Source organism: Tiliqua scincoides, chromosome 2, assembly GCF_035046505.1.
Source record: "Tiliqua scincoides isolate rTilSci1 chromosome 2, rTilSci1.hap2, whole genome shotgun sequence".
NCBI classification, from domain to species: domain Eukaryota; kingdom Metazoa; phylum Chordata; class Lepidosauria; order Squamata; family Scincidae; genus Tiliqua; species Tiliqua scincoides.
Genome location: NC_089822.1, coordinates 170,291,796 through 170,318,877, shown reverse-complemented (window position 1 = coordinate 170,318,877; position 27,082 = coordinate 170,291,796). Strand labels below are relative to the sequence as shown.

General features: G+C 44.4%; 1 protein-coding gene across 7 annotated transcripts in view; it reads right to left on the bottom strand.

Annotated features, from left to right (window-relative positions):
• Window positions 1-22,623, bottom strand: part of GABRG2 (gamma-aminobutyric acid type A receptor subunit gamma2) — a 48,953-nt gene extending 26,330 nt beyond the window's left edge. For all 7 annotated transcript variants that reach the window (XM_066613360.1, XM_066613361.1, XM_066613362.1 and 4 more), the window contains exons 1-5: window positions 22,449-22,623; window positions 20,779-20,846; window positions 18,975-19,195; window positions 16,529-16,611; window positions 13,979-14,116 (exon numbers count right to left, since the gene is read on the bottom strand). In XM_066613360.1, the coding sequence (XP_066469457.1) occupies window positions 13,979-14,116; window positions 16,529-16,611; window positions 18,975-19,195; window positions 20,779-20,820 (484 nt within the window). In that variant the 5' untranslated portion in view covers window positions 20,821-20,846; window positions 22,449-22,623. The remainder of the gene's footprint in view (window positions 1-13,978; window positions 14,117-16,528; window positions 16,612-18,974; window positions 19,196-20,778; window positions 20,847-22,448) is intronic.
• Between the last annotated feature and the right edge of the window lie 4,459 nt (window positions 22,624-27,082).

Genomic DNA, 27,082 nt, shown 5'->3' with positions numbered 1-27,082 from the left:
TCCACAAAGCTGCTGGCTAACCATCCAGCCACAGCAAAAGACAGGCAAAGAGCATCTCATCTGGCATTTAACACCTTGCATCACTGCAAACAGGCACACCTGGCTGGGAGGCTGTAGCACATGGACTTATTAGAGGGAGCACTGCATGGGCTGGCATGTGACACAGGGTGCCTACTGCAGCAGCCTCCCCATCCAGCCACACTCACACAAACCCCACACCCATAGCTTCATCACTGGCACCTACCAGAATGACTCTCAGTATGCAGCTGCTGCCACCAAACCTTCCCAGATCTGATTCACCCATACCTCTCCCTGCCCAGTTTGTCCTTCCTGACCCCCCATTCTGCCCTCCCCCACCCCCTCCTGCCTATCCTGCCCAATCCTGAGCTCACACTGCCAGCATAATTGCGGCCCTCAGCACCGGTGCTAGTTCAGCGCCAGCCGGTGCTGGGCTAGTGCCAGCAGAAGGCCTTGGTCTGCGGCTCGGTGGCCACGAGGACCACCGAGCAGCAGAGAGGTAGGTGAGGAGGAGGTGTTCCAGGGTGGGGTGAGGAGGAGGGAGGATGGGAAGAAAGCAGGGAGGAGGTTTGCTGGGGAGAGGGAGCGGGGTGGGAGGGAAGTGGAACCAGTGGAGCTTTGCTCCACCAAATCCTGAGCCTCCATGTTTGGTTGCTGGTCCGACATGGAGGCTCTTGATTCTACGGCGACCCTTTTCCCAAGGAGCCACCAGCACTGCCCAGTTTGCACGCTGGATGCAGTGGAAGCCATTTTTAGCACCGCTGCAGCCCTGGGCACCGGGCAGCTCAGGATTGGGCTGCCCCTTGCTTACCTGTTTGAAAAATATGGAAACCCATGCCATTATGTATCTGATTCTCAGAGTCCACTATAAGACTCTAAGATGCAAATAATGCGCATGCTCTTTGCAAAATAAATGCAACACCCTGTTCATAATATAAATCGTTGAATGTGGTGATCCTTTTGTTGAAAGATATCTAAACAATCAGGAGCAAATATGGTAATGAATCAAATCACCTTTTTTGTGAAAGGTTTCCAGATCTAATATATTAACCAATATGTTTATGTGCAGCATGAAATCTGCTATGAATAACTGTGCCCTCTGACTATGCCAGAAGCATCCAAAATGAAGACACAATCATGCTTTTTTCCAAGCTCACTCTTACTGTGTACACAACAAATAACTTTACAGGTTTACAGAGAGCTGTTCCACAAACTCAGATTTCCACACAATAACCTGCTTACATGGTGAGCTAAACCACTATCACAGATTGCTCTCACATCACATCAGCTTAGTAGAGAAAGAGGATAATGTATGGGACAAATGGCCATCATTTCAGATTCATGAAATATTGAAGCCATCCAATGATCACCATGGTTTATCACGGTGTAAAATATTACATGCTGTCTTACAAAGTTCTCATAAAATACAACTCTGGGGTAGAAGGCACAAGATGGAAGTGGAAGGGAAACATAATTTGCGAAGAGAATCATGGGTAGATTTGGTTATGTTTGGCACATTTTGCAGACATGAAGACAGAAGCGGAAGCAGACTGAAAAGATTTCAAGAGGATTGAGTCTGAATTTAGCTTATCTTTCTGCTGTGACTCAGGCACAGGGGGTAATATTTTTCCTTTCTCTACTGCAGTAAATGGTACTGCATCTCTTTTTTTCTCCCATTAATAGGTGTACACAGTATACCGCTTAATGAAAAAGGCCACAACAAAAGCCCTTTCAATTTAGCGTGTGACTTTGAGAATGCCAAGGAGAGTTATTTTAGTACAAACATTAAAATTCATAGCGTACAATTTATAGAAAGTCTCCAAGTTCAAAGAGCAAGCTAACCTCTACAGGTTTCCAGAGCTGTAAATGACACGTTGCCATGCTTGCCTGAAAGGCAACATCTGCATCAGTCCAGGTTCTTGTGAATGTTTGTGTGAGAAGGGTGTAGCACCGGAAAAATGACCAAACGAAACAATCTTATATCTCTTTTATGACTTAATACCTGTAAAAAAAGTCCAGTGGACTGAATCTGGAGTAAGTGTGCTTAGGTTTGCAGCCATAATATCCCAACCCTCCTATGGTTACACTTCTGGGATGGCTCCTCTCACATTGGCTCTTTCTCACCAGACACACCCTGCAAAACCCTCTCACAGCTGGCTTTCAGGCACATGGTGGGGACATGCCTGTAGGTTAAATAAATTATACAATGCATTTTAGAGTTAATTAGCTCTATTTATCAGTGCAATCCAATGCATGTCTACTCAGACGTAAGTCCCATTAAATTAAATTGGCTTACTCCCAGGAAAGTGTGGATAGGATTGGGCTCTAAGAGTGGATAGGATTGGGCTCTGCGCCGCAGACCTCAGTTGCAAACGTGCCATAAGGCATGTTTGCGGGGCTTACCACCGGGCTCCCACCAGAACTAGCCCAGCGCTGGCTGGCACTGGGCTAGTGCCCGGGGGTCGCCTGGATTCTGCACCTTCATGGACCCTCGGACCACTGGGCTGCGGAAAAGGAGGCAGGGGCGTGGCCGGGGGCATGGGGAAGCCTTCTGGGGAGGGGGGAGGCATGGCCGGAGGCATGGGGGAGAAGTGTCGGGGGGTGGGGGAGAGGCGGATCCACGGAGCTGAGCTCCACAGGATCCTAGGTGCTCATGCAGGGCTGCTCGCCCTACACGAGTGCCTTTACTTTAGCAGTGACCTTTTGGTTGCCACTAAAGTGAGTAGCTCCATTGCAGAGCTGCTTCCCTTACTCGGGGGAAGGGGACGAATGTCCCCTTCTCCCAAGGAGCCTCCCGTGGTAACACGGGAGGCGCAGGATCTGGCGGCAGCCCTCCATGAAGCCGCCGGGTCCGGGAGCTCCAGGCAGCTCAGGATTGGGCTGCCCTCTCTTAAATTGTTTTAAAGCTATTTTATTGCTTTTATTTTGTTCTATATTGGTAGTCAAAATGAGCCATCCATCATGCTCTACTCTTGCTCCCCAATTTATCCTGAAAAGCCCACTTGGATTTGGATTCAGATATGAAATTCTTCACATATTGTATATTCATGGATACCCTCTCTCCATGGAGGAAAATTGCTACAGTCGCGGCAACCAATACATTACATCAAATACATTGTTTTAACGGCATTCAATTTGATGATATCCAGCTCTTTCTCTTTCTCTCTCTCTCTCTCTCTCTCTGCTCCAAATCTTTCTCCCTCCATCTAATCCTGCATTTCTGCCTGTCTGACATTTCTGCTTGAATGCTTCATCATTGTTTCAAACTAGGTACATACAAGACAGAACTCCTCATCTGTGCCCGCAAACGCTCTTCTCCTTGTACTCTCCCCCTCCCCATTGACAATGTCACCATCCACCCTGTTTTGCAGGCTTGAGAACTTGGCTTTATCTTTAATGTCTTTCCCTCCCCATACACAGTCTGCCACCAATTTATGTCACTTCTTCTACAACATTACAAAAATACACCCCTTCCTGTCTATAATATCTCCTCAACTACTGCAACCTTCTCCTTGCTGGTCTTCCTTTGTCTCACCCAGGTCCCTCATATCCATCTGGCACTGTGCTGTCAAAACCATTTATCGCTCATGTCATGCCCCTCTCCTTAAATCCTTTCTGTCTGCACCTGAATACAGCACAAGCTCCTGGTCTTTTTCACCAAAGGCCTCCATGGCCTTGTTCCTTCTTATCTCTTGAGTTTGTGATCTTTACTCCAGCTCTACCACCCCTCAGCCCTCCTAAGGTCTCCCACTCCTTCAGATTGCCCTGTTCTTTCTCCCATGTTGTTAATTATGCTGGAACGTCCCCCCCCCATCACAGGAGGGAAACCTATAATCCCCATCATTGGGGCCAACGCAGCTGCACAGGTGGAGTGTGCATTGAATACAATGGGGGGAGGGCAACCAAGAGGCCTCCCCGAGGTATTTTTTATTTATTTATTTTTATTTTATGTAGGCCCCCTGATGGCCTATGATGCCAGACCCCTGATAGTCTATGCATCTCCTTGTACCCACACCAGCTATATAGCTGGGGTAAGTCCAAGGAGAGAAGGGGCAGGCCTTATGGGCAGGCCAAAAAACGGAGCAGCTGTTGTGTCCCTAAACTATGTCCCCTTGGCAACTGCTTGTCCGGTGTTGTGGGATTCTTTTCAGCTTGTACAGCCTGAGGATGTAGACAGACTCCTTTGGAGTGTGAGGCCACCTGCCTGCCTGCTTGACCCTTGCCCAGTTTGGCTGATAAGAGCTGCCCAGGGTGGACTGGCTGAGTGAACAGGGATTGTGGTCAACTCTTCCCTGATGGAGGGGACGTTACCATGTGCTTTGAAATAGGCGGTGGTTCACCCCTTCCTGAAGAGGCCCTCCCTGGATTCTACTGTATTAGACAACTACCGGCCAGTCTCCAACATCCCATTTCTGGGCAAGTTAATTGAGCGGGTAGTGGTGTCTCAACTCCAGAGGGTCTTGGATGAAGCAGATTATCTGGATCCTTTTCAATCTGGTTTCAGACCAGGCTTTGGGATGGAAACCACCTTGGTCGCCTTGGTGGATGACCTATGCTGGGGACTGGACAGGGGGAGTGCGTCCTTGTTGGTCCTGCTGGACCTCTCAGCGGCTTTCAATACCATTGACCATGGTATCCTTCTGGGCCAATTGGCCAAGTTGGGAGTTTCTGTCCCATGCTATTTAACATCTACATGAAACCACTGGGAGAGGCCATCCGGGGGTTTGGAGTGGGGTGCCATCAATATGCTGATGATACCCAGCTCTATCTCTCCTTTCCTCCAGACTCCAGGGTGGTGGTTGAGGTCCTGGAGCGCTGTCTAGAGGCAGTAAGGATCTGGATGGGGGCTAACAAGCTGAAATTAAATCCGAATAAGACAGAGGCTCTCCTGGTTCGGAAATCCTTGATGCAGGTGCTGGAGTATCAGCTTGCACTGAATGGGGTTGTACTCCCCCTGAAGGAGCAGGTCTGCAGCTTGGGAGTCCGCCTGGACTTGCAGCTGCTCCTGGATTCCCAGGTGGCGGCTGTGGCTAGAGGGGCCTTCGCTCAGCTTCGGCTGGTGTGCCAGCTGCGGCCGTACTTGGATCGTGCAGACTTGGCCACAGTGATCCATGCCACGGTGACATTGAGGCTAGATTACACTCCATGTGCGGCTGCTCTTGAAGACAGTTTGGAAACTGAAACTAGTGCAGAATGCGGCAGCCCGTGTAGTTACTGGAGGTAGGCGGTTTGACTCTGTCAGTCCGCTTCTCCAGCGGCTGCACTGGCTGCCCATTCGTTTCTGGGCCCAATTCAAGCTGCTGGTATTGACCTTTAAAGCCCTATACTGCTCTGGGCCAGGGTATCTTAGAGATCGCCTACTCCCGTACAATCCGGCTTGTCCTTTTAGGTCATCAGAGAAGGCATTTTTACAAGTGCCACCGCCTAGGGAGGTACTTGGGGCGGCGGCAAGAAATAGGGTCTTCTCAGTAGTGGCACCAACGCTATGGAATTTCCTTCCCCTTGACTTAAGAACTGCTCCTTCTCTTGAAACTTTTTGGCGAGGCCTGAAGACCCTTCTGTTTAGATAAGCCTTCTGAGTTCCTGGCCTTTTTAACATCTTTTTAAAATCTTTTAATATCTTTTTTAACATCTGGTTACAGGCCTGATCCTTTTATAATTTGCTGCGCTATGCTACCTGACTACTTTTTTATCTGACTACTGTTTTTATGATATGTCGTTATGTTTTAATCTGTTAAAGTTAATTATTATTATTATTATTATTATTATTATTATTATTATTATTATTATTATTATTATTATTATTTATTAAAACTTCATATTTAAATTTTTTCCCCGGCCCTCAACACCACACCAGATATTTGATGCGGCCCTCTAGCCAAAAAGCTTGGAGACCCCTGGTCTAAGGAAATAATCACATAATCTTTGCCTTCATCCCTGGCACCACTCCCCTCTTCTTTCTCTATTATCTCTTGTGTGTCTATCTTCGATTGTGAATGTTAGCTTTGAGTTCTGAGGGAAGCAGAACCACAGCTTACAAGTTGGTTCAGGGAGCAGGTGTAGATTGCTGAGTCAGCAGAAGCAGCAGGCACCTGGGACTGACACACCCTGGGTGTGACCAAGCCAGCACTGATTGGCTAAGCTGACTACATAAGGTTAGTCTGCTGGAGCTTCCAGTGTAGCAGCAGGGGTGTTGGAGATAACTGTGGAGCTGCCGCCAGTGACTGAGGAGGCTGGATACTGTATGTATATGTTATTACTGACTTATGGACTGAACCTTTGACTGTGTATTGTTGGAAACTGATTTGGATTTGTTATACTTGGACTGACTGCTCTTTGTGCTGACTCTTGGACTGCTAACTGACTACTCTACTTGTGATATCCCTTGCTCAAATACATCTGCTGAAAGTACTCTGCTGTATTTGCTGTTTTTCTTGCAACCTGCTCACATTGGGACAAAACAGGGGTCCTACACCAATCATCCCACAAACATAACCTTAACAGTGAACCCCTTAGATCAGGGACCTATTCTAAGAAACCCCAGATGTAGATAAATAACTGTTAATAATAATTAAATAACCACTCAAAGAAGCAGCAGAAGAGTTAGAAAACCAACAACTTTTCAGAAACAGAAGACAAAGACATTCAGTTCAACTAAAACTACAGGGAAGAATATTTGTCATAAGTATACACAATTATTCTTGCTTCCATATTAAATGCTGAAATGCAGAGCAGTGAAATCATTTGCGAAATTCACTAACTGCTTGAAGGGACCCAATAGGAATAGTATGCAAATTAAAAAATATGTTGCTGCTCTGATTTCACTAAAATGAAATCAGTGCACAAAAGCAACACAGCAGCTTCAGGGTTAATATTATTGAGAATAAGAAACCCTGCAATACCTAAAGGGTAACAGCATCCATTCATTTCACATTTTCACAATGAAATTCACATTGTCGCTAGCCCCAGCAAATTAAAAAATTGTTTGAAAAGTTCAGTGCTGACAGAAAGAAGCTCGCAACCAATAATGACTTACAGCCCAATCCTGAGCTCCCTTGGCATGAAGCTTCGGCAGCACCAAAAATGGCCGCAGCCACCTCCCTCCCTCTCCGCTCCCTCCCCCAGCACACCTCCCACCCACCCTTTCCCCACCTCCCGCCTCTCCATCACTCCTCCTCCCTGCCCTCTCTCTGTCTTCCACCTGCCTCCCCCCTCCCCGGAATGCCTCCTCCCCGCCTACCCCCCACCCTTGCCTACCCCCCCACCCCGCAGAGGCTGGGCACCCACTCGGCGCTAGCCCAGTGCCGGCTAGCGCTGGACTAGCATGGGAGCTCCCCCGGCAGCAAGGCTTACAGCATGTTTGCAACAGTGCATGCTGGTGGTAAGCCGGTGCATTGAGCCCAGAATTGGGCTCTCGGTTGGCAAACTGCAGAAGGGAAAGAAGCAATTGGATTCTTGTATTTACATTAGGAATTATTTGTTTTGTTTTAAAGACATTCTTAAAACCGATTGATTTTTGTGTTCTGACTTCTGCATATTGGCCACCACACAGGTACATGATTTAACAAGTAAAAAACTAAATATTTAATTATACATCTCCTCAGTTAGCAAGGGGTATATCATCTTGACCAAACCATCCACACACATGCTTTCTCTCTTGAGCCAAATGCTCAAATATTAGACTGAGTTTGACTTGGGTATATAAGACAAATGAGAGATGCACAGAAAACCAATGGTGCATACAGGCTCATAGGATAAAGCTAGGAAGGTTGATTTTCCTCCATCAGCTTTCCTACAATCCAGGTCCTACAACTCCCCAATCTGTTATGTTTCCATCATATTGACTGCAACCCTACAATGTTTTCATCTCACTTTCTCACAAGATGCAGTCTCCTCCATTGTCCATAGAAATATACCTTATAAATTACTTTCCCTCCAGATCATTACAAGTCACCTCTAGTGATTTCTCACGAGCAATTTTACAAAATCTGTTCCCAAAAAACTCATTGTCCTTTCAGAAAAATTTTTTAAATCTCCTTATGTAACTAGTTACTTTCTGCTTACCTCTCCTGCCCACTTCTGTCACCACCTTCATCTATGTAGATAAAATGTTGTCTTTTATGGATGAGATAAATGTATGAATGAATGTAATTTGAGTGGATCTCTCTCTCTCTCTCTCTCTCTCTCTCTCTCTCTCTCTCTATATATATATATATATATATATATATATATATATATATATATATATATATATATATATATATATATATATATATAGAATCTTACAAATATATTTGTTGTTTTTTTTACTCCCTTTTCTCTTTTGTCCTGTTCACATAAGGCTCTATTAGCACTGAAAGACATTGGTTGTCCACAGGGCCAGTGCCAGACTATTTTGCACCCTAGGCTAATTACTTGCACTCCCACATATAAATATTATAAGATATTTTTTTAATTACTTATATTCCATAGCACTGTTGTGGCATTTATCTTAAATTAAAAAATATAAATCATCAGTTGCATTTTTACATGGGTAAAAAATGAAGAAAAAAAAAAAAACTAATCTAAACTATGCTCCTAAACTAAAAACTGAACTATGCTCCTTAAAAGTCAGTACTGCATCCCTCTGAGGTCTGCCCCCTAGGCAGCTACCTAGTTGGCTTAATGACAGCACCTGGTCATCCACAATCAGCCAAATGCAGATTTAGAATTGTAGTTCCATATGGTGCTAATATAACTCTACATCCCCCATGACAGTCCTGTAATAATCATTTTCTGGGAAGGGGGGGAATCATAAATAGGTTTACTCTGAAGTAAGTTCCACTCACATTACTTCTGGAATTACTGAAATCAGTCCTATAATTAAACATTCCCTGTTCCATCCAGCCACTACCCTTATTGAAATGGGTCCTGTAATTACTGATTTTTCATTTCCTTCTAGCAAAAAGGCAGCATTCCAAGTCCAGAGGAAGGAACCACATCATAGGTCCTAGAATGGCAGTGCAAAGAGGAAATGAAGAGGAATCAGGACAGTAAGGCAAGTTTTCACCAATACACTGACATCTGCTTGATGAACCACTCCTGTCAGGTGGCTGTGCAGCTGTTTGCCGGTCCACAGTAAAGTAGAACAGCAATTCTGTTCCAAGTCAGAAAAAAAAAATGCCACAAACCAGTTCTTAAAAAAATAAAACAGGAGAACAACATGGGAAAAACACTGAACTGAATCCATTTGATAAAAATGCCATCAGGGCTTTCAGTGACAGAAAAGTGACCAAATGTTCATTCTAGGAAAAAAAAATGGCTAATGCCAAAGCAATCTAATTCAAGATCCCTTATGATCAGATTGGGTTCATTAGAGGTCTAGAACTAATATGCTTTCTAGCCAGTGTCCTGAAGATATGGGCAGAAGCCAAAATGCACCTCAGAGACACAAAACTAAAAGCCCAATCCTATGCATTGGATTACCCAGATGTAAATCCCATTATAGTCAATGGAGCTGAGTGTGAATAGGTTTGCAGCCTAATTGTTAGAAAGCAAAAATAATGAGATCAGGAGAAAAAGAGGGAGAAGGGAACTTTTTAAAAGTCATTTAAAGACTTTTTATGAAATGAGACGTTTAATTAGTCTCATTTCCAAGATCATAGAGTCACAGCACTGAGACAATCTCATCCAGATCAGAATGCACCAGAGACAGAAAGCAGCACACGGCACAGCTATGTTCCCAAACACCAATAGATGACTCAAGCAAGTGAGCTAAGTCACATGCCACAAAGGCAGGGAAATCAAATAAAAAGAAAGATGATCATAGGTTGAAGAAGAGAAAATACAAGTCCAGTTCTATCCAACTTTCCAGCACGGATCCAGCCCCAAAGTTTCCTTGAGAAGGCCCTTGAGAAGGCATCTGTGACTGCCCCCCTCCACTGCAGGATGCAGTGCACCTCCATTGGCACAGCTGCATCAGAACTGGAAAGTTAGATAGGGTTGGACTGTTTTTGATGTCTGGTATGTGGGGGGTTCCCCCCTTTCTTGAACCTGGGTCAATAACCCCTCCCCCTGTTCTCCCTACAGGCATCATTTGTCGCTACAGACATATGCTCTACATGGGGAGACTGAGGGATGGCTTATCCATTAAGATTTTAGCATGGTATACGTTTGTATGTGATAATTTCTTCTTTGTTTTTGCATACAAATTCATTAGAGAAGTCAATGATGTTAGGAATTGTTAGTGGAACAAGAAGAAGGGGCAGGCAAAGAACCTGCTGGCTTGATACCATAAAAACAGATACAAAGATGAATGTCCAACAATTGAAAGAAGCCATGCTTGACAGGGTAGCAAGGAGAGCTCTTGCCTATAAAGTCGCCCGGATACAACTGAATGGATAAAAAACACAATTCTTTTTTAAAATAGCTTGTTTTGGACTGTTATTTTTGTAATTTTGTATTTATTTTTCCTATAGTAATTCCCATGAGAAAGATTTCTTAACTGAAATGGCAACCCTGATAATAAATAAAGAAGATCAATCCTTTCAGATGTTTTCATATGTTTCACTTAAATTACAGCACAATCCTATCTTGTGCTTGATCAGGCAGTCCAAGAGCCTGCGCTATATCTGGTGCAAATTTGGGGCCAGAAGTGGCTCAGCCAGAGGCAAGGGGAAACTCTTTCCCTTATTCCCAGGTAAGCTACCACAGCCACAATGAGTCTCCTTCGACTTGCACCACCTCAGGAGGTGGTACAAGTTCGAGGAGAATGGAGCGGCTTCAAGTCACTCTGCGCTGCTCAGTGAACGGGGCTGGGATCCGGCATAACAGCTGGGTTCCAGCCCTGCTTCCTGATCCCTGCCTGCCTCCTGGAACACCTGGAACACAAACTTACACAGTTGCTTGCCAAACCCAACAGCACCAAACCAGGAGAATGCCAGCAACTTCTTACTTGTAGTCTGAAGGAAGTTTAAGATGTGATAACTTATCACTTTTCTGACCACAAAGAAAGAGAGTTAAGAAGTTCCCCGTGGCTTTTGGTGGGGCCACTGACTTCTTTTCCCACTTCACATATCTATGCATCTGTAACAGGTTCAAGTACTTGTTTTCCAAGCAAAAGAAATCAACAAAGGGAGATGACCAGTCCTTCCAGCAGGCTAAATTCGACAGACCTAAATCATCTTTGGAAAGCATATCTTGTGACTGATAAAAATCTTGGCAAAAGTGAGCTTTTATTGTGTACAAATGCACATTTAATATTGATCACTCTATTTGTTTAAGCAAGTGGACAGGTGCACCAGTGCATTAATAACAAGTATGATCTTTCAATTACATCGGCACTGTTAGACCACTACTGTGGTTTCTGAAATGAGATTAATGGTCCCTTAGGAAGGCAGCGCAAGCTTAATGCGAATGGATCATTTCCTTCAATGAGCACTCTCTTTTAATGTTGCACAGAACCTCATAAAATTGATTAACCAAAAAAAAATACAGAGAAAGCTCTGAAACAGGGGAAATGAAGCTTGCCGCATTTTCACATTACTACACATTACACATTCCTCTTTTCTAGCAAACAGGGGAAAAAAAATCTCTAATCAAAAGGAGGGGAGGGAGGTGAAAGGAGTCAGAAAATATGTCAGTTGTATCCCAGATGGAATCTAGCTCTTACTGAAGTTTCTGTGAGATTTTCCATTAATCTTGCTGGTACAGAAGCAAAAACAAAAATAAAAAACAAACAAAAAAACAGTATTTTCACACAGGGTGCTCTTTTATATAGTTGCTTGTTTCTGAATTCATATTTCAGATCCACTAAGCTTTCCTCCACAAAGGCAATCAAAGAGAAAACATTTACTTAATGAGTGCAGAATGGTTATAGATCTCCAAGGATTCACTTGCTTCCCATTTTCCTCACCCTTTGTCAGTCAGTAATCATATACCTGAACCACAGCGACATCACTTTCCATGAACTTACATAGTATCCAAATCTACTGTGTCTAATCTAGACCAGCTATCACACCACAAGGGACCAGGTTTGGGCGTTTCTGTGGCATCAATGCTGACAAAGCGTCCACCATTCTCTGAAGCACATAAGATATGTTTGGCATGCACACCCCATCTCTTCCTGATTAAGGAGGCCTTCTGAGGAAACCTTATCCGAGCCCCACCCTGTGCCCAAATCCTAGAGCTAGGAGTCTCCTGGGCTATGATAACCAGGCAAATGTAGTTGCTTTTTCAAACACTGATAAGTGTGATAATCTTTCTGCATCAATTCTTCATTTCTTTTTTCCTTCACATAATATGTAAATAAAATCTAAACTAAAGTAAAACGTAAAGAAAAGTTTTTCCAGCACAGCTGTGTGTTTTTTAATATAACATGCTGCAGTATCAAAAGTGGAAGGGCACAATCGCTTTCTTTCCATAATTCCACTTTAAAACATGAATTCAAAGGACTTATGACACATTAAATAATATAATAATGCCACATATGTTTCAGTATTTACTAATTTTTCAGTCAGGCAATTGTTTCTTTAACCAAAACTTAAATGTTTTTGCCAAGTATTGAGGTGGCACTGCTGCCCTGAGGCACTAATTGGTTCTCACTACAGATTCTGTTATCTGTGTACACTGAGGGCAATACAAATAGGCAGAAGGGAAAGATGTCACTGTAAGACATATAGCCCAGTCAGCACAGAGAAGTGATCACCATTTAGTACTGCACTGACTGCTAACCCTGAGGCAAAGGCAAAATGGAGCACTGTGACTCCAGAAGCAACCGACAGAAGAAATTGTGATACTGGGTCACAACTTCTACCCTCAAATTGCTCTTATCCTGAAGCTTGAACTAATTTGATATCTGATGACACAGCAGCCAAGACCATGAATGTACCTCCCTTTAGTCCTGCCCATCCATGCTTTAGTCAGCATGGTAAACAGCCTGAACGACACACCTGTGGCTGAACTATACCATTTCAGACTATCGGTGGAGGAATAAAGGTTTGACTGCTTCCCCATATACATGGCCTTATTCTTCTTGATCCCATGTGTCACATACCCTGCAGCATCCTGCAATATCCTTTGCTTCTTCAGCTTGGCAACCCTCTGTCATCCAATGTTCTCCTGCTGTCTCAAACAACTCCACCCTTCCTCTCTTTCTGCCCAGTACTCCTGAAACTGCCTTCCAGAACACCTGTGCAACGACTCCTTACTTCCTTCAAATCCCTTCTTAATACTCACCTACTCTGTGAAGCTTCTGGCATAATGCTGCAGTCCAATCCTAACTGGACTGCCCATGCCATGATACAGCAGTGCAGAAAAGGCTGCCATTGTATCCCACATGAGCATAGGGGCAGCTGGCGGTACCTATGTCGAGGTAAATATGTCACACCCCAGCAGCCGCTATGGTGTCTTCTCTGATCCACACCAGCTAAATTACTGGTTGATTAGCCCCAAGTAGCCCCATGTAGGGCTTTCAGGCCTGGAGGGGAAAGCCTCTGCTGCCATCCCCATCCTCTCCCAGGCCTGGTCTGCCCAGCCCCTACACCTGTGTCAATCTCCCCCCTCCAATTTCACCCCTTCCCCACCTTCCCCCACCCTGGAACGCCTCCATGCTGCTCAGCAGCAAACTCACTGTTGTCAGCTCCTAGGGCCTCTTCAACAAGCATGGAGGCCCAGTGCCATGTACATTAATAGTGGTATATAAGTTAATAATAATCATAATTCCCACATACACATGTACAAAACTATAATATCAGGGAGCAGGCTAGCCATATTTTTGAATGTTTTGGGAGTTGTGAATATGAAAGCGCAGCTGCACATTTGTTCCATGTCTGTAATGCTACAGCCTAGCTTCCCATAGATGGTACCTCAGGGGATTGATGATTGTGTGTTCCAGTTCCACAGCAAGTACTATATTGGCTTCAACGTTTGATAGGAGCCTTTATGACACAGTGAGACAATGAATTAAACGAGCTTCACCCACCAGAAGTTGTTGGCACCACTTCAGTTGTATTTCTGAGACCAATAAATGAAAACTGATAGAGCCTCCAGGACCTCGTGTCTCCCACTTCCACTGAACTGCGCTTCCACATGTAGATAATTTCTTCCTTTGGGTAGCCATCTTTAAAACAACAGAGATCACACTTTGATTAAGAAAGTTGGCACATTAGGATGACAGATTGTAGCCCTGCACTTTTGTTATGGTTTGAGTTTCCTTCTTGAAAAGCAAGAAGCTGTCATTATTGTTTTAATATAAATTGCAGCGCAATCCTATCTTACGCAGGAACAGGCAGCCCAGGAGGCCTGTGCTGTATTCAGCATTAGACTGGGGCCTGAATTGGCTCAGCCAGAGGCAAAGGGAAACTCTACCCCTTACCCTGGGTAACCACTGCCACAAGGAGGTGGCAGCTCCCACACACCTACCACCACAGATTCTAGGCTGTTTGCATCAGGGGCATCATACGTGGAGATGGGGGACAGAGGCAGTTTCAAGGTGAGAAGGGAAGGGGAGGGGAAGTTTGGGGGAGGGAAGGGGTGGATCCCAGCTCTAGTGACTTGAGCTAAAATCCTATCCCGTCTTTCTCACTTCGTCCCGTTTCCTTCTTCTCTTCAGACTCACATCATTTATAGCTGGTGTGGGTCTAAGGAGAACACTAGGCAGCCTAAAGTCCTATGCAGAAGTAAGTAAAAAAGTACAGCTGTGGCGTAATGGACAGAATATGACATTTGGAATGGGGAAATACTTCCCCAGGCAGCCATGAAGCTCACTGACAGCCCAATCCTAAGCATTTCTACTCAGATGAAAGTCCCATTATAGTCGATGGAGCTTACTCCCAGGTAAGTGTGGACAGGATTGCAGCCTGAGTCACCTTGGACAAGTTACTATCCCTGTCTAATTCATTTCATGGGTTGTTAGAATAAACTGGGATAATCCTCCGTGTACCATGCTCTGTTTAGGAGCAGGTTGGGATTCAAATGCAATCAATGATACACCAATTCTGGGTCAATAGGCTATTCTCTATTCTCATTGTGCAGATACCTCCTGGAACCTTCTCTTTTTCCAAATTAGCTATAATTTAGCTGGCACTGTATACTTGGGCTGCAATCCTGTGCATACTTTCCTGGGAATAAGCCCCATTGTCTATAAAGGAACTCACTTCTGAGTAGATGTGCGTAGGATTGGGCTGTTAGTGAGAAATGCACTAGATTCCTCCTGCAAACCACGAGCAAAACAAAATGCCTGCCTAAGCCATATATATCCACAAGAGCAGCGTTTCTCAAATTGTGGGTCAGGACCCACTAGGTTAGGCCCAAATCCTAACCAACTTTCCAGCACTGGCATAGCTGGGCCAATGGGAAGTGTGTTGCACCCTGCAGTTGGGTGGTACTCATGGAGGCCTCCTCAAAGTAAGAGAATGTTTGTTCCCTTACTTAGGGGTTGCATTACCCTTATGTCGGTGCTAGAAAGTGGGTTAGGATTGCACCTTTAGTCACATAGCACCTAGTTCAGCTGCAATTGAAAATACAGAACTGAAAATATAGTGTACAGAGCTGCTGGACAGGTCAGGCTCCTGATGGGAGAGAGGCATGGTGCTTTGCCCTGAATAGGTGGGAAGATGGGATGCTAGAAAGGGGGAGGGCTGTGATTGGAGAACGGTCTAAGTCTGCATTCTGCTTTGACTCCCAAGCTGGACTGTTTTAATTCTGAGCTATGCAAAATAACAGCATGAGCGCACTGTGTAATGGGACCTTAGGCTGATCGCAGCTTAGGGTTGAAGCCTAAACTAATAATTTCACTTCCGGCTGTGATATCACTTCCAGGTTAATGGCATCACTTCTGGTGGATCCCAATGGATTTTCATGCTAAAAAGTGGGTCCTGGTGCTAAAAACTTTGAGATCCACTGTGCAAGAGCATTAGCGTGGAGTTGTTTGCCATATCACAACCTATTGCTATACATCTGAATAATAATAATATAATTATTATTGAATTCTTTATGTTAAAAGTAAAGCAGTTTGCTCTAATGGCAGATTTTTAGAGAAAATCAAAGCAAACCTGGGTTTTTCTAGTGGCTTTTCCTTCAGTTTCCATCCTCAGGATTTTTCAATAATGATAGACTTGTGCAACAATGCAGATTGAGTGAGAACTGAGCACCAAGTTCTATAAATATACTCTAAAAGGCAAGTATGAATCACAGGACAATACTGGTTGAATCTGGCCTCTTGCCCACCTCTGCATACCAGGAATTCCCTCTTGCGGATTTACCTGTCACAACCCACAATATATGCATTATGATATTAGGACAGCTCATAAACAATTGTAAATGAATCTGTGAAGCAATGATTGATCCAAGTTAAATATCTATCCATCAGTATTGCCTGTTATTGGCACACTTTCCCAGTATTACTATTCCAGTACTGCCTCAGCAAACTCACGTTGGCTGAGTGCAGTACATCTTTTGATCAGTTTATTTTTAATTGTATATTCTTTATTTCTTTCTAAAAGAAGCCCATTGTTAAGAGATTACTACTTACAGCTTGAAAATGCCAGTGGACAAGAATGTTCATCCATTGGAAAGTTGTGTAGCTGTAGCTGACACTCAGCATCTATTGTCAATCTAAGAAATAACAAAGATTAACATGATTTCAATTGAAAGTTGTAATATTCATCACTCTAAATCTGCAGCTGTGAAAGGGCTAAGTATGCGTTCCCAGAGAATGCACAAAATTCTTCTGCTTCTCTTCTTGATCAGGACGTGAGGCAAAATGGCAACGTACTCTAATGTTCCTGTGTGTGCTATCTTCCTTGTGTTGTGGTGTTCCTTGCTGCTAGCGTTAGGTGTTGGAATTGGTGCAACTCCGTATGCTCTCAAAGGGTGGCAGGAGACTGTCCTAAAAAAAGGGTTAAACCCAGGCGACCTCTACCTGTCCACTTCTAATGACCTATGTGGGAGGGGCGTGACCCAGACCCTATATAACTCCTGAGCACGCTCTCCTCCCTCTCTCTTACCTCTTCCTTCCTTCACTGATCGGACATGGCTCGCAGCAGGGCTCTGCTGGCGACGTCATTTTGAGAGCACATGGCATGCAGGACGAGGCAGCTATAGGGCCTTGTTGTCAAAGTTAGAGTACCTCTGATCTCAATCAGATGTTGTAACCATGCTCCAAAGGAACCGTGAGAAAATCAAACTACTTTGCAACTTCAACCAGCCAATGTTGTTTGTGTTTTATTGACTAGCAGTCAGCCGGGTGTGGGAGGCTCCTCGGGTTGATTCCCAGCAAGGGGGGGTTCTGCTGCTGTAGCGACTCTGATCCCCCCCTTAACGGAGGAAAACGGTTGTAAGAGATTCCTCCAACATTAGGGGTCTATAAAAATATCTGTATCAGTTTCTGGGATCTTTACAATGAAATACCTTAAAAGTGTCATGGTTTTGCCTGCCCCCGCCCCTTTGTCATATTGTCTTAGAGCAGTGGTTCCCAAACTTTTCCGGCTGAACTTTTTCGGTTCCCTTGACCTACTGGGCCATTGGCTGCGGTTCCCCATTATGGCTACAATTCTTTACACTGTATAGTGTGGCAGATTTTTCACGAGGACTCAGCAGTTCCCCTAGCTGCTTTCTGCAGCTCCCCGGGGAGCCACAGCTCACAATTTGGGAACCACTGTCTTAGACCCACAAAAGTGAGCCAAAGAAGACCCACAGCTTACACCAGCTAGCAGCCCAATTCTGAGCTGCCTGAGCAAGGTTACCACGGCAGCAAAATGGCTGCTGCAACATCCTGACTGCGCCAGGCAGCTGGTGGCAGCTCCTCGGGAGAAGGGGGCATTTGTCCCCTTCCCTCAAGTAAGGCAATGGGGCTGCAATGGGGCTACTCTTTAGCCGGCACAGAATCAGGAAGCCTTGTGTCAGGCAGCGAGGAACAACATGGCGTTCTGGATAAGGTGGAGCTGAGCTCTACCAGTCCCGCCCTGCTCTCTCCCCCACCCTGCCTCCTCCCTGCCCTCCCCCACCCTGAAACACCTCCCCTGCCTCCCCCTTTGCCCTGTCTTATCACCCTGCTGCCCAGTGCTTTGCACAGAACACCAAGCAGCAGACTGCAGGCCCAGTGCCAGAGCTGGCCCAGTGCAGACTTGCACAGGGCTAGCTCCAGCTCTGGGCCTGCGGTAAGTCACATGTTTGTGACAGTGCACACCAGCGGTAAGCCAGCATGCATAGTACTGTATTGGGCCCTAAGTTGACTTGGTTATCTTCTGAAGTTATTTTGGGATTGCATTCCTCATTCAATGAACCGCTAGCAGCTTCCCAAAAAAATGACAACTCCTTTCAGGACCAGCCCATCCACCTGAAGTGGCTGGACGGTCAGAAAAAATCCCTTGGAGAGCTGCTTCCAGTCATAGCCAACAAAACGGAGTTAGATAGACCAGGCAACCCAATCCTAACTTGCACTGGAACAGGCAGGCCTGCACTCCAGTGCAAGGTAGGTGCCTTCTGGAGCACATATTTTCCCCCTTGCCTCATGTCGCGCCCCAGCCACTCTTACGGATTACCCGGATCTGCAGCAGTCATTCTGTGGGCACATTTGAGCAGCCTGTGTAAGACTGACTGGGCTGGGAGTGGGGATTAGGATTCGGCCTACAGTGCCATGACTGATCCTGCCCCTCTCCTGAGCCCAATTTGCCTCTTGAACTACCCTACCTGCCACCCTTCTGCCATCCTCTCCCACCCCCTGTGCTGGCCTGCTTCGGCCAGTGCTTACTTAACCCCTCCATATCTGAATCTGGTGCAGGGAAGCCAGTGCAAGTCGTAGCCCTGGCTAAAGAATAGTCACAAATGAGCTTTACATCACATTTGTAACACTCTAGGGCTGGCGCAGGGGACTTTTGCAGGCCCAGCACAACTCCAGGATTGTGCTCTAAGATACCTGTTTTATTTACAGTAGGCATAGATTGCATTTCACTTCTACAAAGGAGAGGTATAAGTACCTTAATGTATATAGTACCCGGCCATCATTCCAGATCCGAAGCATTCGATTAGGTGTCGTTATCCAGTGAGCATCAGCTTTTTTGGAGTTGCGGAAGAATGTGTCCGGTATCCAGATCTTCCCAACCATGTTGCTGTTCAGCCTCAGCACTTTAATAGTGCTGTTGAATCTTAGCCGCCTGTCATACCAGGTTTGGGCAAAAAATATGTCTATTGTATATTCCTGCAGTGTAAAGAAAATACATCAATCAGATCTCTATAAGATCTTGAGCAGGTCTCATTTTCATCATCTTTGCAATTTTGCCTGACAACAATTTCATGGCCATTTCACACAGAAGGCTGAACAAGTCACATTAGTAAGCTGCTCCACACTAGTACTGGGCTTCTGATATTATCGGGTGTCTTTGCCTGTGTGTTATTGAGACATGCCTACAATGCTAACAAAATGCCATACATAATGATCTGATTGACTTAGCTCTTGGTACACTGTTTCCCTATACATTCGTGTTTTGGGGCATCAACTCTCAGCACTGGGCTACAAATCAAAATATTTTCCCTTAACTGGACTGTGGATCAAGCTGCCTGGTCAGTGTCTCCATAACTGTTATTGGGGCTACTCAAACTTAACACCTGTTGTATCCTCTCTGGTATATACAAAAGAAGAATATTACTGATGGAAGAGTTTCATAGCAAAATGAAGAATTAAGAGTTTAGTACTCACAAACTTGAGGTGATCATTTAGGCCCCAATTCTATTCCCCCACCACCATGTCATACAATGTAGCACTGCCCTGCATCCTATAGTGTGACCACAAAGCCTGGGAGAGGTAAGGAAATTTTTTTTAATTTATCTCCAGTTAGTCCTCCTGGCCTCTTACATCAGAGGACAGGTCTGGGCCAGGAAACTGAAATAGGATCCCAGCATTCACAACTGCTGCCAAGATCCAACCCGTACTACCCTGAACTGCCTCCTGCCTAGTCCACTCGCCATCCTGATCCTTCCCCAAATCACTCATGATCTGCCCCTGTGGCCACCTTACCTGTTCCAACAGTCTGGGTGTATTGTTGGCATGTTTGAGGGGTCTCTGGTCACTCACACCAAGATTCTAACCCCTTTTCCTGGCCCAACATGCCTCTGAGGGTCCTCAAACTTACACCAGCTAAATAGCTAGCATAGGTTCAAGAGACCTGTTGTTGACCTTGAGGCTTACAGAGAAGTAAAAATGCTTTTTCCTTACCTCTCCCATGCCATCTGGTTGCCCCCACCACCACCAAAGCAGGCAGGGTGCACTCTGCTGGTGCCATTGCATCTCGTAAAAAAAAAAAATCCCAACTTCATATGTATGCTGTTAGGATCCAAGCTGTTTGCAATCTTACACTCGCGGTGGGTAGTTCACTGGAAATATTAACCCAATGTTTGCAGCTGTGAAGAATGCGAATTCCATGTTTGGGGTCATTAGGAGTCCTGAAGGCTGGTGGAGGATAGGGATGGGTTCCCCTTCTTCAATACATTAACTTTATCTCTAATTATGCTTTCTACCTGTTTACCCAGAAGAGATGTCAAATCAACTGATCTGTAATTTCCCAGATCCCCCTGAATCCCTTTTTAATTATTGGTGTTTAGTTTGCTCCTTTCCAGTCCTCTGGCACAGAACAGGTTTAAAAGATATTGCATATCTTTGTTAGAATACCAGGCCTTTACTACTGTCTGTTATAGAATGGATACTAAAACTTTTTTAAAAAAAAAATGGTAATATATAAGTTTTCGGCAATGGCATCCAACAATGGCATTATAGGTATTACGTACCATATTGATAGCATTCACTGGACCAATGCTATTGACATACATGTCAGTGTGAATCACTGTTGGTTGCACTGTAACAGAAACAAATAATCACTGCTAATATTACCGAAGGAAAACATCTTGAACTGAAATAAAACTCCACATTTACAGCATATATTGTATAGAAAGCCTTATTTCACTTTCTGTTGGATAGAGCCTTCAGTTGCTCTAAAGTCAGAGGGATCAGAAGTGATCTAGAAATCTAGAAAAGGTCCCATGCTTATTTTTGAAGGAAGGAAGGGTACATGATCTTGTTTGCTATAAGCAAATCACAAAGTTAACCCTTTTTTGCCCGGCCCACAGGTGTACACATTTGGTCCCTGTTGCATATATGCAACGTTGGGCAGAAATGGCTTAAACTTGCACCGCTGCTTGAATTACTGCATTAGACAAAGGGCTGTATTTGAACCTATTTTTAACTTCTGTATTATTAAGGTCTCGTCTAGAACCAAGCCTGTTTTTGTGTGAGGAGGTGTAGGTAATAAAACTAGCATTGTGTTTTTTAAAGGATACTGTCTTGTGTTTTTAAAGTCTCGTAATATGTTGTATCAGCTATGTCATATTATAATGATGAATGCAAACAAGAGACACTGTCTGAAGGAGGAACTGAGATGTATAATGTTCCCATTTCAGGAGCTTACAATAACAGCAGTAACATTTGAAGGACTACTGTGCACAAGCTAAAAAAATTCTGAGCTTGATTGATCTTGAAATCTTGCTTCCATATTTACATACACAAATAGGTGTGCGTTTGATAAAATGGCACAAGGTACTTCTGATAATTTTTTGTATTGGCAACCTTCAGTCTCGAAAGACTATGGTATCGCGCTCTGAAAGCGCGATACCATGTATTCTGATAATACATACCAGAATATTAAAAAGACTATCCTCTTTTAATATTAGATCAGTTTCTTAGGATTCCCACAAGTGACCCAAGTTGCTAGCAAGTGTATACAACTACATGGCTTCTATTTTCAATCCAGGTGCACTTGGTGGACCCACAATGGAACTGATGCATTCCATACTTTGTGGGTCTGTGTGGCCGCAGCCATGATCCATGATGCCATTAATAGGCCTATACTGTATAAACTGTGCAAGCAGGAGCAGAGAGAGAGAGAGAGAATAACTAGGACTCATGTTATTTTATAATTCCTGTCATTATCAAGTAGAAACAGTTCATCCAATTCCATTTGGATAGGACTGGTGTGTCAATAACTAGACTGTAAGTGCCTTAAGGCAGGGCTCATCTTTACTCTGTGTAAAGCATCATGTACACTGATAGAATAATCGTCATCATCGTCATCATTTTAAAGAAACTATGATATATTTTAATAACTATTATGAGTGAACTATCCCTTTTTAAAACCTTCAGAAAACTTCCTTTAAAGATAGTTTGCTTTTTTCAATATGGTGTGTTTATTAAGAATATTGTAGAAGGTAAACAGTGAAAGGTAAACCTTTAAACCTTTCACTGTTTAAAGATAGTTAATAGAGAAATTCTAATCCCTGATGGTTAAGTACAGTATACATCACACTTTGTTCATGTGGCTTTTTCTTTCCATTAAGTGAAATAATGGGATGCTATTTTCCCCTTCCAGCTGCTTTCTATGAAAAACATAAGAAAACAACCTCACCTCCTATATCTGGCCTTAGTTTGTTGTCATATCCCTCCAGCAGGCCATTTAAAATTAGTGTAACATCACTCTCATGGACTTTGGGGGTCAGAACCCAGGTTTTGTTGGTTGTGTAATCTTCATAATCATCATCACTTTTTTGGCTAGAACTGTTTGAAAAAGAAAAAGCAGAGAGCAACAGAGTCATAAAATGGCTGGTCAATGTGGCAATTACATTCAGAGACAGCTCCATTAGAGAACATGATGGCTGGATAACCCCCTTTAAAATAATGATAGTTCTGTAGAAAACACTGAAATGGCTTTAGAGAAAGAAATGATGGGGGAAATATTATTTATTGACTGATGTTTACAGCTTCATTTTAGTGAGTTTTCAAGGTAGCTGAATAGACATATATTCTCTCTTCTGTGTGATGAGTCAGTGACTCTTTTAAACATAGCTATTTGTTTTGCTGGTTCAAATTAAAGATTTCAAAGAAAAGCAGAACATCACCAATATGGTAGTGCGTTAGAACAGAAAGATGTTTAGAACAGCCCTTGCCAAAGAGAAAATACTATAAAGTTAAATGCCTTACGTTCACAACCAAGAATGTTCTACTGCTTTGTAGAAAATGGAACTGTTTAGCCTTAATTTGTTGTGTAGTACTGTATTCAATGTGTTGGAAAACTCTGGATTAAATATCATTAATTTCTAATGTGCCTTTGATTCATGAGGTATTTTTATTCACAACAACCCTGTTTGACCTGTCTACAACATCATTTTACAGACAGAAAACAAAAGATGACATGCCCCAGGACTCTGTTGAGTCAAGGACTGATTCACACATTCCTGCCCATCACTCAGAATATATTATTAACACGTTCTCACATGATCACTTTATAGTCAAATGTATTAACTATTTAAAAAGTATTGTTCTTGAAGTGTTGCAGAGCAACTTGTGGCATGATGAATACCTGACATACAGTAATTAAAATGAGTGTGTGAACCTGAGTCAACCTGGGTGCCTCAGTGCGATGCTCTTCATTGAATTCACATTGCTTTGGTATGGGACTTCTGCTTTACAAAATCAACACAATTATAAATGCCTGTCTTCCATTATAACCTATAACCAAATTATCTCAGTGATAACTTAAAATCAGTGGAATAACTGAGGAACCAAAAAGCCATTAGAATGCCAGTGTTTTTGGTTTTTGTGTAACCTTACTTTCCCTACCAGTCAGGGTCAACCTATCTATGAGACAGGGTGAGGTGGCTGCTTTGAGCAGAAGGTTGGGGGAGATGGCACACTAGTAGAGGGATGTCTTGTACCCTGTGACTGCTTTCCCCAGCCCACCATCTGTCCAGATGCTCCACCCATCCTCTTCTGATTCACATCAGCACATGGGCCTCTTCTGCATGGTGATCTGCAGGGTTCAAGGAGCGTGGCGACAGGCAGAAAAGTCTCCCAGTCAGTCCAGTGTTGATCTTTGACTCACACAAGGCCAGCTGAGATTCCAAGAAATTTCTGGGTATCAAAACTTACTTCCGCAGCAGATGTAGTCTCACAGCTGTGTCCCCAAGCTCCTATACACTCCTTCATGGTAGGGGGTTCCACACAGCAAAGAACTACTGCAGCAGGTGGGTTTCCTCCCAGATTTGATACTGTGCAAAGGAGTGTCATGAATGCATTCCTCAGTCAGGTGCATGTGGCTTGCAGCCCACTGAAACACCCAAGCATGCCTTGAGGGAGGCCAGGTTGGAGCCAGGGAGACAGGTGAGATTGGAAAATGTAAGATCTCAGAAAATTTCTGGGCCCCCACCGTTGGCTTCTGGGGCCCCTTTTTGATCCTGGACAATTTACCTCCTGCCCCCCCCCCCCACAGGCCCTAATTCTGGAGTTGGATCAATCCTGGCCTTGTGAGTCTGTCTCTAATTTATGCATCTATGTTTGTTTGTTTGTTTGTTTGTTTTCCACATTTCTATACCACCCTTGCTCCAAGGAGCTCAGGGCAATATACACAGTTCCTTCCCTCCTTGTGTGGTCACAACAACCCTGTGAGGTAGGTTAGGTTGAGAGATTTACTGTTTCACTGTTAGTATCCTGTAAGCCACCCTGACACAATTTCAAGAAGCTGAGAGATACATATTTAACCACAAACTATTACATTCATCTTTAAAAATGGCTTCGCAGTCAGCATAGCTGAGCCTGACCTTTGAGGCGCCCCTTGATTGCCTCTTTGTCATTTGGCTCTCAAGTTTCCCCAGCTATCATCGCTCAGGCCTTTGCAACCACACCACAGCATGTGATGAGTCTTTCTTGCTTTACTGACGATTACAAAGAAGGATTTTTTCAGTGGCACTGTGCTACTGCTACGTACAGGCAAACAGGGCATGGATAATTAAACTGGTGAGGTAAGCAGATTTATGAAGCTGTCTGCAATTTCAACAAACTAATTGCATTTCAAGGAGACAAATCTCACACAGTCTCTGAAGCTCCAGCTCACACATCAGGTGAGATGGCTTCTTTGAACATTATCGAACGTAATGTTATAGTCGCACTCTATAGGAAACGTACAGAAAATCACTTTCATTTGTCAGTTGCCTAAGTTTTCTCAGAAATTATTTATTAACCTCCAGTCTTCAGAAACTACTCAAGGCAGTGTACAACCAAAAGCCAAGCTTACCACATAAATAAAGGCCACCATGCATAAGCAAGACAATAAAACACAGCTAATATTTTTGAATGGACCCAACCACATGGAGAGACTAGAAATCAATGCCAGAAATTTAAAGTGGTCTGTTGTATGGACCATTTTAAGTTATATGAGTACCAGAAGGAAAACTGATCTGAAAATAGGTCACTTTTGTGTCTTGTTCACATGCTTGTGAATTAAAGGGAGGCAAGATCCGGGATTAAACTCTGGGTTCTTAATTTGGTGTTGGACTGTGGTCAATATGAAGATATAGGCTAGTGCCATTCAGCCAGCAGTACTAGTACCATTGGTGGAACTTCACAGTATGGCTGTGGTACTTGGCCCCACTGCTATGGGAACTGTACAACACCACTGTGTCCGGCTTGGCTCTAGTAGTAGCAAGGTGTGGTTTTGCAGTGCCCTGGTCCTTCAAAAGAGGCGAAGGTCAGGGACAAAGGGTGCAGAACAAAGAAGAGATCAGGAAGCAGCAGCAACTGCAGATGTCCTTGCTTGCTTGAAGGCCAGCTGTGGGGCAAGCCAGCAACATATGCACAGAACAGCCACCTCTCAGTTGTACTCAAAAAAAGTGGTACTTCTAAAGACAAAACAAAAACAGTTGAAGAACTGACATAGTTCTCCTTAAAAATCCTTAAAATCATTTCAGTAAAGACAACAGGACCAGGTCAGACCACTAATGATAAGGATTGAAGGTCTCACATTGAGCAGTGAGTTTGGGGGACAGTGAAATGAGGAGAGGGGCTCTGCATCCCATGTCTTCCCACCGCCTCCTCTGGCCCGCTGCTGATGAAGGCAGTCCAGCCCATGGTCCAATCCTCTTCTTGCTTGCTCCTAGTGAGTGGGATGGAGATCTAAACAACAGAGCAGCCCCCTTCTTTCTCCAGCACCAGTGGAGGAAGAAGAGAGGAAGTGGAGCCCTCCAACCCCTCTCCTTACCCTTACTTTCTGTCTCAGCTGCCTAGATTCAACCTCCTTGCTCCCGCCAGAACTTTTTAAATGACCCAGAAGAGCAGAGCATGTTGGGCATACTCCAGGATAGTTTGACACATTCTTCGGGTAACTGAGAAGGCTGTGCATGGGGCAGCCAAAGCTGAGGGAAATCAGAAAGGTTGGTGGCTTGGCTCAGTTCATCTCCATCCCGGAGAGGGAAGATGCATGCATTAGTGAGCACATGATACTGGGAAGGAGGGGGAAGGTGGAGTTTGGGGGCTGATTCAGGCAGCACACAAACACTGGCCAGTCCTGCACAGGACTCTGAGGGCCCAATCCTAACCAACTTTCCACCTCTGCTGCAATGCAGCCCCGCAATGCAATACAGCCCTGAGGTAAGGGAACAAATGTTCCTATACCTTGAGGAGGCCTCTGTGACTCCCTCCTCTACCACAGGATGCAGTGCATGCCCCATTGGCATGGCTGCACCGGCACTGGAAAATTGGACAGAACCGGGCCCTCAGTTATTTGCATCCCATGCAACTTGGCTAACAAACCCCATCTCATATATCCTAAGCCTTTTATCCAGCCCTAAACTTAACCCTAACACTACCTTTGTGTTTGAAAAAGAAAAAGTATTCTGCTGCATCTTATCGGGGAGTGTCAGCCTCCAGAGGCCTCCTTAGGGTGAGAGAACATTTACTGCCTTACCTCTAGATAAGCCCATGCCAGGCTGGCAGGTCTACTCAGACTGAAGCAAGCAATATCATTAGTGCAAGTTTGCATGGATCCATGAAGGCATCCCAGGGAAGGGGGTTTGATTTTGGCATGTGCTGCCGCCACTGAAACCACCCTCTTTGCTGGCCCAATCTCCCCCATCACCACCCCTGTCACTGCAACATTCCACCCACCTCCTCATCCTTCCCATCCCTGTCGCCCCCTACACACTCCTGCCTACAGTGGCAGGTGTCTGCTGCCATGTGGAGTTGGCTGGTCACTGCTCCTAGAGGCAGGCA